This window comes from Zootermopsis nevadensis, unplaced genomic scaffold (assembly GCF_977971745.1).
Source record: "Zootermopsis nevadensis isolate Lab colony 2312 unplaced genomic scaffold, Znev_1.0 Znev_ptg000006l, whole genome shotgun sequence".
Taxonomy (NCBI): Eukaryota; Metazoa; Arthropoda; class Insecta; order Blattodea; family Termopsidae; genus Zootermopsis; species Zootermopsis nevadensis.
In genome coordinates this window covers 2,400,217-2,415,507 of record NW_028259138.1, presented here as the reverse complement: position 1 = coordinate 2,415,507, position 15,291 = coordinate 2,400,217, and the positions used below count along the sequence as shown (strand labels likewise).

General features: G+C 39.6%; 1 protein-coding gene across 2 annotated transcripts in view; it reads left to right on the top strand.

The window, feature by feature from the left end:
• nahoda (DOMON-like domain-containing protein nahoda) overlaps positions 1 to 15,291 on the top strand; it is an 88,684-nt gene that overhangs the window by 45,774 nt on the left and 27,619 nt on the right. For both annotated transcript variants that reach the window (XM_022069286.2, XM_087343544.1), the window contains exons 3-4: positions 2,043 to 2,113; positions 13,045 to 13,142. In XM_022069286.2, the coding sequence (XP_021924978.2) occupies positions 2,043 to 2,113; positions 13,045 to 13,142 (169 nt within the window). The remainder of the gene's footprint in view (positions 1 to 2,042; positions 2,114 to 13,044; positions 13,143 to 15,291) is intronic.

Genomic DNA, 15,291 nt, shown 5'->3' with positions numbered 1-15,291 from the left:
TAGTGAGCAGATCACAGAACAAATGGCAAATCCAAATTTAAATTTAGCTTAACCGAGTTTTTTATCACAGCATTTTATTTCCACTGTGTATAGCAAGTAACATCACAATGATTTGGGCATCGTGAATTAGGTAGAGGCATTTTTTCCACACCATTCTCAGCCTCATTTGTGAAAGCAGGGTGTGCCACGTGAAAGCAATGTAGACGTTGGCACTGAATGGTTGTGAGTGGTCAGCTTCACGCTGTCTCTGTTTAACCCTAGTGTAAAGAGCCCCCAGTATCCACTGGATAGGAAATTACAGACCACGTGCTGCAAAATCGTCCTCCAAATGAGAAGGGTTGAGGCGTGCTGATTGCAGCAGAGATTGAAGCGTGGCAGAGTCTAGTTCTTGGTGTCCACGTTCCTTGACCATAACATAAATTGTGAATCGCATAGGACAGAGAGGATGTGACATTGACCGATTTATAGTACTATCCCATCCTTCGCCTGGAGAAAGAAAAAGTTAAAATAATGGAAAGAAGGAATTTACAGACAAAAGAGAATGCAGAAGGACATTTTTAAATAGAAGAAAGATGAGGAATGAGTGATAGAACTAAAGGAATGAGAACAAGAAGAAAATAAAAACAAATGAAGATAAATACTGAAGAAAGAAAACAAGTACGAGGTGGTGGTTTGTAGAAGATGAAACCACGGAAATGAACGAAGTATTAATTAAATATATGGTTAATAACAAAAAATGTTTTCTAAAATGAGTAATATGTTTGCGTTCTTACACTTGCTTCCAGCTTAAGAAGATATAATATTTTCTTTGTTTCTTAGGACATACTGTTATTAGCTCTGTCAACAGTTCCGCTGTTTACTATGTCTATAAAATAATGTGTGATTACGCAGTGGAGTGTCTCGATTTTTGATTTTGTGTCAACAGTATTATGCATGACAATGCAGCTTGGTATCTAGGTTGTTCATTGGCTCTGTCAACATTATACACCCTGATTCAAAAAGGACTTTACAACTTTGAAAGTGTATAGAAATTTAATCAGAAAGCTTACAGAATCGGTTGAGGTGTCATTTTGTAGCAAAACAAATCAAGTTTGACTCACGTTGTGCTGTAGTACCGAATTCCGTCACCGCGAGCGCAAGAGGCAGTGCATTTGAAAATGGCTACTTTCACAGGTGCGGAGCGCGCTCGCTGTGTGCTGTGGTTTGAAGAAACGAAATCTGCGACAATGGTTCAACGAAATTTTCGCACCCAGTATGGCAAGGATCCTCCCAGTAGACCTACAATTTACTCTTGGCACAAGAATTTTGTTGAGACTGGTTGTTCTGTTCGCCATGACAAATCTCCAGGTCGCCCGCGTGTTTCTAGTGCTGTTGTGGAACACGTTCGTAACAGCCCAAAGGTGAATGTGTTTTGTGCCCTTAGCAAAGTTAAAGTGTACGGCCCGTTCTTTTTCCATGAGAGAACCATCAACGGTATCGTGTATCTGGATATGCTCGAAAATTTTCTCATACCACAGTTAGACGAAGATGACCAAAAAGGACGCATTCACTTCCAGCAAGACGGCGCACCACCTCACTACCTCACAGAAGTCCGGGATTTCCTCAATAAGAGTTTCCCAGGTCGGTGGATTGGTCGAACAGGGTCGATAGCATGGCCACCTCGTTCTCCATATTTGATAGCTCTCGATTTTTTCTTATGGGGTTTCATTAAAGATCGTGTGTATGTTCCACCCTTACCTGCCAATCTCACTGAGCTCAAAGCTCGAATCACCGCCGCTGTTGCAGAAGTGACACCGGATATGCTGGATCGTGTTTGGCAAGAAATTGATTTCAGGTGGGGTGTCTGCAGTATCACCAATGGCAATCACATCGAACCAAAATGACTGTTTGAGGTAAACCTTGATTTGTTTTGCTACAAAATGACACCTCAACCGATTCTGTAAGCCTTCTGAATAAATTTCTATACACTTTCAAAGTTGTAAAGTCCTTTTTGAATCACCCTGTATTTATGATTATGTACTCATGAATTCTGTTTGTTTCAGGATCGATCCGCACGACACTGTTGGCCGGTTCCACTTTCAATGTGACGTGGCATCTTGCTTATCCACACAGGGTACGTATCTCCACTCCAAAAGTAGCTCCAGAGGAAGATACCCGTATTGGCAAACGGAGTGTATCTGTTTCCTCAAACAAATGTAGAACTTCGTATGAGCATTGTGACACTGGGGTCGTTCTAGTCATTCTACATCTAACTTGTTTATACGATGAATCATTTTGAATAAATTTTATGACGTTCAATTTGAGTTTCATACGTAAAGGATTGTTGTGGTCCCACAAGACAGGAGTGAAGTTCGCTCACGCAATAGGTCTGTAGACATTAGTACATTTGGAAACAGACTCCACATTTAAATATGTTGAATAAACAGTAACAGAAAAGTGGTAATTGGTCATTGGCATGAGGGTTAAGTATTTAACTGCAGGAATATATTTTCCCTGTCATCTTACGTTTCTCGGATAATCTTAGCCATCTCCTTGTGTGAGGCTTCGGAACCGTTTTTCAACAGTCGGTAAGACTCCTTGGAAGAGGGCTGCCCTTTCGCAAGGTCTCTGCCTACACAGTATAACACAGCACACAAAGACATGTGCAAAATCCATGCTTCCAGCGGGATTCTAACCCGCGAAGCCAGCATTAAGACCCGCGCCTTAGACCGCACTTGAGATCGGCAGTTGTGGGCCTCCATATTGTAAAATGTGTTACACAGTCCATCACATTGCCTCGGAGAAAGCTTAGATGGGAATGTAATATTAAAACGGATATTAAAGATACAGGGTTTGAAGGTCTGGACTAGATTCATCTGGCTCAGGGAAAAATATAATAGCTGCTTCCTTGAAGGCAGATAATTTATTGGCCTTTTGAACAACCATGAAATAACCCAAAAAGGCCCTTTAACGTGAGTTCTGTGAAAACTTGCATAAGGCCGTTACAGTGGCCAAACGTGGTTCACGTTGGATCAAGTCCTGAGGTCAGAGGACAACAAACACGCCAACCAGTTTGACGTCATAATTCGAGAAAACGCTGCAACGTATACAAAATACTGGGAAATTCGTATAACAGCTCCAAGCAAGCAGTCGTTGGCACAAAATGTGGGCCACAACATCTTAGCAGTACTTCTTCCGTAACAATATTATTATTCTGCAAAAATTTCTCATCAGTTCAGAGGTCAGAAATGAATGCATATCTCTGCTATTACAGGCCAGAGGCTTTGGATCAGAACACTTTCACTTTGTTACATGTAGATTAGCCTACATGCTCCCTACGTATGTATACCACGAGGCTTGCTTCACTCTGAGATGCAGTAACAATGGACAAAACACGGTTTGCGGAAACATTCAGTTACACCCGCAGAGAAATTATGATTTTATTGGCCATTTACATGATATTTTTTTAAAAGAAACCTTTTCTAATATTATGTTTAAACTAACGTAGGAGTCTGTAAAAGTCACAGATATTTAACATTAATTGTTGAGAGACTGTGCAACACATTTGTTTCACTAATTTTTTCAGATACCACAAGAGCCATTGCTTCTAACCGAGATATCTCGAACGTATCGTGGGAAGTGTTAATAACAGACTCATTAATTGTCACATTCTCATAGATAGTAGAAAGAGAATATTATACTGTCAGAAATAAATAAATATGAATATACCGATTTCGACGGAAAACAAAAGTTTTGCAGTCCCAAAAACACGTGTTAACTATTTTGATTTATTATATCTACAAAAGTTTACGATTACTTAAATTATGAGCCCACTCCAGATCCTGTGCAAATCTCATCTTAACGTCTAGAAAACACCATTCAGAGTTTAGGATACCGTGTTCGTACTAGTTGATAAGAATATTAGATTTATGTTGAATGAATGTTAACGGGATGGGGACGCCTAACCGATCCTTGCACCGTGACCACTTCCCGATCTCTTGTTCATTTACATTTGTGTTATTTTGCATACTATAAAATATGTCAGTGTGAATAACAAGGAGGGCGAGATGGTGCATCCAGTTAGCACGGGGAGACGAAAACTGTGTACAAGAACCCGGAAGGAAACAGACCACTTGGAAGACCTAGGCGTACGTGGAACATTAAAATGGTTATTAGGGAAATTTGGCTTAGAGGATTTAATTCAATTGACTCTCGATGGGGGTCAGTGGTGGGCCGATGTGGACACGGCATTGTACATCTGGGTTCCATAAAAGACGAGGAATGTGACTAGCTGGACGTTCTATTTGATTCTCGAGAAGGACTCTTTTTATGGAGCTGATTGGAATAATTGATAGATATCTTCCAATTATTTTTGCTGCAGAATATTTCTTCCAAGACTATCCTGCCCGCACTCAGTTCGAAATAGCCCCCATCTGGCCACCGAACAAGAGTAATTGCCTATTCCTGCAATGGAATATGACATTGAATATTATTTAGGATTACTTCCGCTCACATTATAGTATATTGATTGGTTCTTAATCACCAAGTCGTATAATTATTAACTTACAATCTCTGCTAGCCTCTGCATGATGACGGGGGGTATTTGAAGACAAAGCCTAGAATCTTTTACTGTTCGAAATTTAAAAGGCTTATAACATCTTTCTCTGGACCTTCTTGGAAGTTCGACTTGAATAACCTACTGGAATGCCATTACTTAGGTCGCAGAAGGACGCAGTACGTCTGCACGGGCCGAAATTTTAGAATTTCGCCCGGCTCGGTCCGAGGAGCATTTGGCCCGAACCCGAAGTTTATCTTCAAATATGTTTTTCGTACTTCACCCAAGCCTGATTTCCTTTTATTCCAACCCTAATGAAGATCGATCTCTGCACAATATAATCACCCCTGACTAGCGGATCATGAATACATTTTTCTTTTAGTGCATAAATGCCACTGATCCTTGAATGAACTATTTAACGAGGCTCCGAGAATATCTGAGGCTATTTTGGCGTTTGAGAAACGGTACAAAGATTTCAGATGCCATGTCTGCAAGGTGCTATGTCGATATATGTTTGTTAGGGGGAGTTACGAAAATATCCGAGAAAATCAAGTAGATGGAATTTGATCCGAAGCCCGACAGTATCTTGAGCAAATGATGAGCGCAACTTGGAATAAATTTTTCTTTGCTAAATAAGAGTCCCAATAAATCCCGAACTATTTTATTTGCGTTTGACTCCTCTCATTTGTACGAAGCCCGGACCCTAACACAATCTGTGCTACAGGCCCGCGCCCGTGCAGACCTCGAGTGCGGGCGTAGAGGTGGTTGACCAGCGTGACCCATTCGAGACACATGTGCGCACAGATCGTGACCAAGTCTTAATTAATTGGGTGTCATGGCAGCATATGACACTTCCGTCTCCAACTTACGTATACAGCTGAGTGGCGCTTGCAAGACTCATCGCTTTGACCGGCAAAACTGAACACCAGTTTCGATCTCTTGCAGCAATTATCTTGACACTACAACAGAAACGTGTCTCCAAGCTCATATTCCTTGTGATTGTGCATACCTCATTGGCACTACGTATGTCCAATACGAATACATTTTCTTCTGGAAGTTGTCCATTGCCTAACTGTTGCGGCCGAGTGGTTGTCATTCCTGCTTCGTATTTGGCAGGTCTTGGGTTCCAGCCTTGGCACGGACACCCAATGTTCTGAGGGTTTTCGTGACTGTCCTCCGTCCGTCCAGGCAAATGCCGGAACATTACCTTAAAGTATGCCACAGCCGCTTCCTTCCACATTATATCCAATTCATTGTTAATTAACCGTACTACAATTCAAAGCTGTACACTCTAAGTTTCTAACAGCATCGTTAAAAACTTTCGAAAGTTGGTCGAGCTACTCTCATTGTCCATAATTTGAATAATCAACTGCTAAAGAAAGACCGTGCTATCAAAAGCGGAGAATAGATCCGAATTTCTTTGTAAGGATTTAGTCAGGCCTAAATATGGGAAATAAGTGGGCTCGTACATTAAAATTACTTTATAATACATGAAAAGTATTCAGAAAGCTTCTTTCCCACGCTACCACTGAAGACTGTAATGCGACATGACGAGTTTCTTTTTGTTCCATTTCTTTGAGGCTACACGAGACATTTCGGGGCGGACAAAGAACACTAAGGAGATGTAGGCGTAGGATTAGGAAATATCCCATTTGTTCTGACTTATTGCCCAATTTTTCATAAGAACTGGGTCCTAAATAAACTGGTGCGTACTGTTACCGTGGACTATGTAACGATTTGCACTACTGCATTTTGCGTTGTAAGATCAATGACCACCTAGAATGAGGAACCTAACTGTCCAGTGCGTAAGGTCCGGTCGACTGCATGCGTGTGTGTAGTCGGATCGGCGTGCTGCTAAGGTGATTTGTATCTGGAACCGTTTTCCCAGATCTCATGACCTGTCCTAGCATTTCCTTTCTGTTGTCATGAGGTGTGTCGAACCGACAGGATCGGGATTTGATGGCTTCTTCTGGGTTCCCAATTCGCCATTCTAACTTCACCGTTCAAGAAAATTCTTGAAAATTTGATAGTTATTCGGCTGGTCAATAAATTTCTGTTTTTAAGCAGTCAGAAGGTTCATTACCGTCCGCCACTGGACCATATTCTGAGCCAGTTTAGTTCGGCGTACACCGTCATACATTTCTCTACGATTTATTTTAATATTACCCTTTCACCTACGTGTAGGTTACTGTGGTCTCATTCTTTGAGGCAAATCTATATGTGAGCTACATGTCTCGCCCCTTCTCATTCGTAATTGAATTACTCTGATAATAATTGGTGAAGAGTAACATACAAATCTCTATGTATTTTTATCTTCCTCATTCTTATGTTCGGTCCCTCCATTCTTCTCTTATTAACATCCATATTTATCCACAATGAATAACCAGCCTGATTGATAAAACATTAAAAACGCCAACATCTGTTCATTCACATAAAAACTTCTTTGGTCATGTCATCACTTTATTGGTCCTTCAGCGTTTCTTTCACCGTGGATCGTAATTCAACACTTTGATTATGATTCAATCTTCTCCCTCCATTTTAACTTGTTCCAGACTTTATTTCTGTCTGTAATTCCTACTTGAAATCATCACTCTTCTTTTGGTGTCGGAGTATAACATCTGTTGCTGAGCACAAAAAACGCATATTAGCAGCTTCAGCCCTTGTCCTACAATTATGATTATCTTTAAGAATTTATTTTTCATTGCCTCATTTTGTCATATGTTCCTGGTAATTTCATTAAATGACCTCAAAACTGTTTCAAATTAAAATTTCTATATTTATTATACTTGTTCCGCTAGCAGTCTGTATCACACTGGACTCTTCACTCAGCACGGTTTAGGTAGTTAATAATCCCAAGAGGGGTGCGGGCCCCTCCTCAAGATCAGTATAAATAGCACGAGCAAGGAAAAAAAAGCATGTATACAATGTCAGGAACACGTCAACCAGCTTGTTAAGAAATTGGAGCAATACAAACATGTACATGAGGTATAATTTACCCACGTGTGATAAAATTTACGTTATCTCCCTCTGAACTGCTTCGCGTCCGTAAGCGATAATCGTGAACAAGGAACTTGTGACAAATTAGAGTATTAAATTCTAGACAGAAGAGTAATTGATATTCATCATCATCATCAACTCTTACGAATTAAGCTTTGTGGCGTGTTCTAATTTAGAATTATTCTGAAATTATGAATCAGTTTATACATTTGGCAGGACAGCTTAGATGGGTGATCAGCCCATCGCAAGGCCTCTGCTTAGACAGGAAGGCACAACGCACAAAGAAGACGACAAACATACATGCATTGAGCGGGATTCGAACTCGCCGTCTCAGTAGTCATGCGGCCAAGATGGCCACTGATATCGATTAATTTTCATTAAGAATTATGTACAGAATTATATCGCGGTCTGCAATGAAATATTTTACACCGATAGAGAGAAGATATAAGGTCTGAACAGGCTACTGGCGTGGCATTCACAGAATAAAATAAACATCGCAATTTACTAGTCGCCAGCCATGGGTTTTTATTCGTAGGCTTGGAGGACGAGTATATGAGCTATGTGTTCAGCTTGCACAATAACAACAATATTTAAATAATCACAAATCTTGAAACAAAAAGATTAAATATATGCGTGTGTGTGATTGCTCTACTGTCATTATTCTTCAGCGAGCCTTACACAGTCTTGAGATCTTTTTCCCAGTTGTAATATACTCTCGTTCTACTCTTGCATTGAAGTCTCCTAATACCATTTTCATGAAATACTCAAGAGAGTGATGCTACTCAATGTCACAGTATTTTTATTTATCTGCAAGGAGGAAGGAACGAGGTCGGCGTTTGTATAGGTCCATACAACTTGGCAGGGGAAAAAGTTTGACTACCGTTGCTAATTTTACTGTTGAGACACAAGAAACGACTCAGACATGAGATGCACAGCTTGTGACCATGGGGAGCGTGTTTTTACACGCAACAGAAGCTCAACGAACCTTACCTGAGCGACTAAGAAATGCTTCCTGACATGGTAGGCGAGAAAACTGTTATTTATCCTTTAAACACGTCACTTCTTGTACGTAGAAGAACGACAAATGATTACCGTCTTCACTAGTACGAGAAGAAATTAAATGAATCTGCGCAGTCGCCGTTTAAACAAGATTGGAAGATGTACTCGATGGTCCGCGCGTATTTTTCCGAAATTTCTATAATCCATGAAGTGGTTTTGGGACATTCAGACAGACACTGTTGCAAAATATGAATTATTTTAAGCACTCATTACAAAGGACGCATAAGAAAATAAACAAGCCATAAACGGTGTGACAATTTCAATTAAAAAGACTAAATTTTGAACACCTGTCAGTAATTAATTAGTTAATAAAGTTCAAATATGTGTTGCAATGGAGTACACAGAGTTTTCATATGCGTTGTGTTTTCCGATTGGTCTTTAGGCATTTTATAGCTGGCAGAAACAGTGGAGACACTAAATTGAATAAAAGCGTGGATTATGTTTCTGACAAAGTGAAGCAAAGGCATATGCAAAGAACAATGACATTGAGCAAAAGAGAAGATGCTGAGATAGATTGAAATAATGAATTACAGAAGAAATTCGCAACTTTCACTCAAGCGCACAAACATTCGGAATCTTAATAAGATCCTACTATATACTTATACATTAATGAATTCCACGCACCCCCCATTATAATCATAAAGCACAAAAGAACAGGTTTCTTTGTTATGAACACAATTGTTGCGTACCGTTAAGGTAGAGAGTACATTTTATTTTGTATTGTCTCAGGAGCATAGTCTTCGTGGACCTATGGTATGTCGTGTGTAACTCATTACTAAGAAGAATGGAGTTATTTTCCAAATGCGTTATTTAGTTTGCATATTTCATTGACACTGGTGTTTATATTTTCTGGTGCAAATCTATGGAAAGCTGTTCACACTAGTTGCCACAATACGCATAATCATAAGTCACCGAAACCATTTAAATTAAAAGTTATACCTTAATAGTAACTACATTTAATATCAAGTACTAATATTTTGTACGGCGGACAATTCTTTAAACATCTTATAAGTATAGTTTGGGCAACATGTAAAGTACAAGTTTTATAATTGACCAACAGTCTACGCACCAGAATTAAATTAGCCCAAATAAATCCTAGTGTGTACTTCCGATACTAAATTTAAAATAAGTCCATTCAGTAGTGTCGAATATGAAGAACTCGGACGGACAGACGAGGAGACACTATCTCTTCGTTGCCTATTCGTTTACACCTCTTGTGCAAAGAACGCATAAAATGGAAATAAATGTAACATAGCCAGTCAGCTCAGAACATTTTATCTCAGTCTCAGTTCTAACAAGACCAGAAAAGTGTACACTACATACGACTAAATTTTGTCTTTTCTCATTGTAATTATCCTGTATCCTGTGCTCATAGACTCTAATTTCCTGCTACAGAATATTGGCTGGAAAGCGTGAAGGTAAGAGATCCACTCGGAAGACCTAAGCACAGATGGAACGACACTACGGAAGCGCATCGATCATAGTCTACATGTCCTTAAAAAAATCAGTGAATTTTGTCAGTCTGAAACTAAAATCTGGGAACGAAGCGAGAGGGCTACTTGTTGCTTGGTTAGAAACATAAACAGCCTCCAATTGCCTGCATTAGACTTTTGCGACTTAGTACCAGTAACTGTAGAAGGTCTTTGAACTTCCCCAAAAATGGCTAGTTCGCTTCTGATCAGAATTTTAATTTGTATCCTTCGCCTAATATCGCTAGGGAAACCTGTGTTTATTAGCACCTGCTGTCTCGCAGCAGACTGAACTACTCCTGAGTAAATCCTTCTGCCTGAGGTCCTCGTGCTATGAATGCTTACATGGTTCTAAACGGTTCTTGTCTCTGACATCTAAGTACTGTAATTTGCATTCAAAGCAACACTAGCAATGACACAGGAATAAAATTATGGATGCAACTTTGGTTAAGGCAAGGGTTCTCAAACCTTTTCCAGGCCGGTGACCACATTCACCTTTGCTTAGAGTCGCGGGCAAGGTTATAAATGAAGCCATTTATTGAATTGGCGTGGCAGTTTCTTCAAAATGCTATTAAATTAGGCCTACTATTGCTAATAATCAATTACTCAGTAATTTTCCTTTAATAAATGTAGCCCTTAGTGATGTGTTTACCACTGCGTGTGTTTGAATAATCAGTTGGTATCAGGTTTCTGTTACTGCAATTCGCATGCATCCCTTCAAGTGTTTATGAGTAAGGAGCTACTGATATGATGGTTTTCATAAAGATGAACAGGTGTTCATAACGAAAGTTAACGTCAAATACTGAGGGCCTTAACAAGACTAGTTTTCTGATATCAGGTAACTACTGTTTATCATACAGAGTGACAGCATTGCAAAAAAAAATCTATGCTGGTCGCACAAAACACCACGTATGCGGCCCACCGGTTGATATATGATATGATCTTGAATGTGATGCGTCAAAAAGGCGATGGCTATCTGAAGTAGTGTAAATGCTCACCACCGTAGAATTTTAGTTTCTAATCCGTCCTGCGAAAACGAAGAACATGTCGAACGAGGCGAATGTGTGTCGTGGACTTCAAGCACGGAAGTGGAATCCACGTCGATCTTGGGTTGTAACGCCGTGAGCGCTTTTAGGTAGACACCACCGTTTCGTAGGAACATGCTGCCTCCAGACCTGATGACGAAACATTGTTATCGACCGAAGTCCACACGGCGTTATAACCCGGAAAGCTAACATCGGCAACTTCATCGCCGCGAGTTATCAAGTTACATAGAAGTGACATACGTTTTTCTTCTGGGGGGGGGGGGGGGGGGACCCAACTAATGACAATATATATTTGAACGTGCTATAAGGCTACGCTTTTTTCTATAGGTTGAAGGACGCGCGAACATATCTACCAACAAGATGGCGCACCGCAGCACAAGAGACGTGCTACAAAACTTTGTTAACTACCGGTTCGCATGAGCAACTGCCAAATTGCCATTTGCTACAATGCTTTGTAGAATGACGGACCGGGCTCGCTCCAGGAGAGTTGCCTCTTAATGCTTTGAATTTCTGGCACAGGTTCGGCAGTACTTTGCTAACCAACTCCATCTCACTGTCCTAACATTTCGTGCAACAGACGTAGAATGACCAATTTCTTATTAAGTGAATGGGAAGAGGGGGACCGATTTCTCGGCCTCCCAGTTCATCTAATTCGGTCCGTTAATTTTTTTTTTTGGGGGGGGGGGTGTGTGTGTGGCAGGTTGTCGTCTTCTAGGAAGTGAACTCGCGAAGATAGCTGAAGGGAAGACTGTCGAAGGCTGCAGATGTAATTACACAACATCCGTTGAAGCTCACATAGCAACAACTGAATTACACGTTGGACGTGTGCCGAGCTATTAACGACGCTCATTTCGAAATAAAATATGTAAAAGACATTCATTTATTTGTGAAACACTTTCTTCGTTGCTATTTTTGTCATATGTAATAAACAATTAACTTCGAAACGCCAGAATTATTTTATACACGTCCTATGTATACACTCAACGGGTTAAGAGGGTCCCCTATCACCACAGCATGATGCATCCTCAGCTCGCAGATGGAGGATATGGCCTACATGTACAAAGGATAGCTTCGAATGTACTTAATAAGTAGTCGCGGACAGCCCACAGGGGGTACTAAAACATGGCGGTTGTGCGGGGAATTTCAACAGCATGTTGCGAAATGTTACACAGGTCTCGGATTCTTTGGAACGACCTAAGAAGGTCAGGTCAGGGACCTGTGGCGGGCTGTTGTGAACACGGTAATGAAACTTTGGTTTCCACAAAATGCGGGGAATTTCTTGACTGGCTGGAGTTGCCTCAATATTCAACATTTTCTTCTGTGTAATGCATCGAAAATTCAGAGAATCATACATAACAAGCACATTTTAGAAAATCATTGTTAAATATCAATGAACAACAGTAAAATAAATCCCACAGACACCGAGTGGCCTTGACATCGCTTCGTAAACTGTCTCATATTGCAGCCCTCCCTTTTTAGAGATTTAATTAATAACATCCACATTAATGGGTCTAAAATGGTGTTCTAAGTAAAAGTGTGGGTTAATTTAATTTTCTGTGACTGTACATGAAGTCACTCAATGCAGAATGACTAAATGTTTAATTTGTAACACATTGAAGAATTCAAGGGACAAATTCTCACTCAGCTAATGAACTACTTGATTACCGGGTACCAATTTGAGAAAACCTCACACAACCATTACCCTTACTTTCCATTACTTTTATACATCATTTTCTGAAGAAACGCTTATACTAAAAAGTAACTTCATGCAGCCAAGCAGATTCGAGGTTTTCTCAGCAGTGAGTACAAAGATGACTATCTTCAGAGGTCCTTCTTGCCTCCATCATTGGGGTGATCATCAGCACTTCTACCAGATTACACAGCACTACAGATTATAACAGCTATAATTCTAACCTAATTTTTCTGTTTTGTCTTATAGGGAGGCTACAAATTGCAAGTATTGGATACCTTACAGCGACCAGTTCTTGATCTTACTCCTGTAACAGCAGACTCTGAATTTGTTAAAAATGATGTAACGTAAGTATCCTGAAGTTGTTTCTGCCAGAACCAACTCCCAGAGGCCTCTAGTTGATAATATTATGGGCAATAAATAACTTAAAATTCTTCATAATTTAGCCATTTAGGTGTCTGACACTAACAAATACAAAATAAATTTAAGATGGCATTAGGAGAAGTGTAAATCTGCTATGGAAATGTTTGGTATCATTCAGTTCAAAAACTGGTACTGTCATGTCTACTTTCCAAAAGATTAAAAGATCAGGATCTATGGTTTAAAACAATAATTATTTGCAAATTATCTGGTTTGATTTCAAATGTGGTCTGTTACTTAGCCAGAATAACATGAATTGTTTTTTAAAACAAAGTACAAAGAAGACCAAGAATGAGATGGGATGATAACATTAACCTGAGTCTTCAGGAGTCAGGTTGCAGGGAATGGAGGTCTTTAAATTATGGGTTCTGTTACCAGAACATTTTATATGAATGCCAGTTTAACAGTAAATAAGTATACAGCAGCAGTATGTTGTGAGATTTTTCCCATTTTGGTCACACAGTGACATAAGACATTCCTTCTTTACCTGCCAGCAGAAATCTGAAACACAATTCTACTTAAACTACTACAAACTGACTGCAAAAAAGTGTCATGTGGTATCCCAACAATTATTCCATTCACACACAGAAGAAGGCAATGGCAAACCACTTCTGGATCATCTGCCAAGAACGTATATGAACAGGTCCCAGTCCGAGAAAAGGATCGAAGGATCCTGTTCATATGGACCTGTCGTCAGACAGAACACTAAATAAAATAATGTTTTATATGTAGCACCTGAAATGTAGTGAAATACCAACATCGTTAGGTGGTGAGCTTTTATATTCATGATCTCATCTGCTGTATTTTAAAAATTCATTGAGCATTTAAAAATATAAAGAATTCAAACAGTGTGTAAGTGTTCCCTTTATATAAATGGGAACCTTTTAGAAGCACAATGACAAATTTTTGTGCTACCCGCTCAAATAAATAAATAAATAAACACAATTAAATTAAAGACTCATAATTTAATTTAGAAAGTATATTTATGCGTTTTGGTTCTCAGAATAAACAGCTATTATCTTCCTAAATAAAGATCTTACAGGATTTTTGTAACAGACATGATGTATTTTCTTGGAAGTAGGAACCGGACTTTACATATTATTTAACTCAGGTTAATGCTTCAAAGTGTTAAACAAAAGAAGGCGTCATACAAAACATTTTTTTATTGTAACAGTAATTTATTCTTAAAAATATAGTCTGTACTCACGTCAACAAATATCATTCAATACCGGCATAATTATGCATTATCCAAGAAGAACTATGTGGTACAATCAGGTACAATCCAAGAAAAATTAAGACCTGCTGTCAACTTGATAATATTGATCATGTGAAGATGCAACAAGCAATGAAACAATGGATGACATACATGCCGCGAGTATCTTCTTCTTCTTCTTGTTGTAGCGTTATAACCCTATGTGGGTCTTAGCTTGTTCGACGAGTTTTTTTTCCATTCTGTCCTGTCATTCACAATTCTTCTCCATCCGCTCACTCCCATCGTCCTTACATCCTCCTCCACGTCATCTATAGTACCATATTTTTATCCTTGTTCCTTGCTAATGTTCGTCTTTGTGAGGACAGTCCGGTTTCATTCATCAAATTATTCTCAACTTTATTCTTTTTTACAAGGCCGGGTTGTTGGCCCTTCGCTCAACCCCCAACCTGGAGGACCAGGGACTCTTCTGTCTGGGTTACCATAAAATAGCCAGAAGGACTCAGTTTTGAGGCGCTGAGTACTATTCCTCATCCCCCCTCCTTGAGGATAGGATTTGATGGTTGTGCTGAAAAATTATCAGCTTGAGCACTTTACTAGATTTATTGAGGTAGTCAGTATGCCGCGAGTATACACTGCATTTTGAAGAATAAATTACTGTTACATGTATGGTACATTTTAGCATGTTAATAAACATTCTCACATTACAACTGAAAACAACAGATAAGAACAAGTTTCTCTTTCCAAAGGGAAATATGGTCAAAGACATCTTTACACATATAATATGCTCTCTATGCATGTGTATGTTTATGAGGCAGAGGTGGGAGGAAGTGAAACATTTCTGTATGTCTGTACTGGATGTCTAG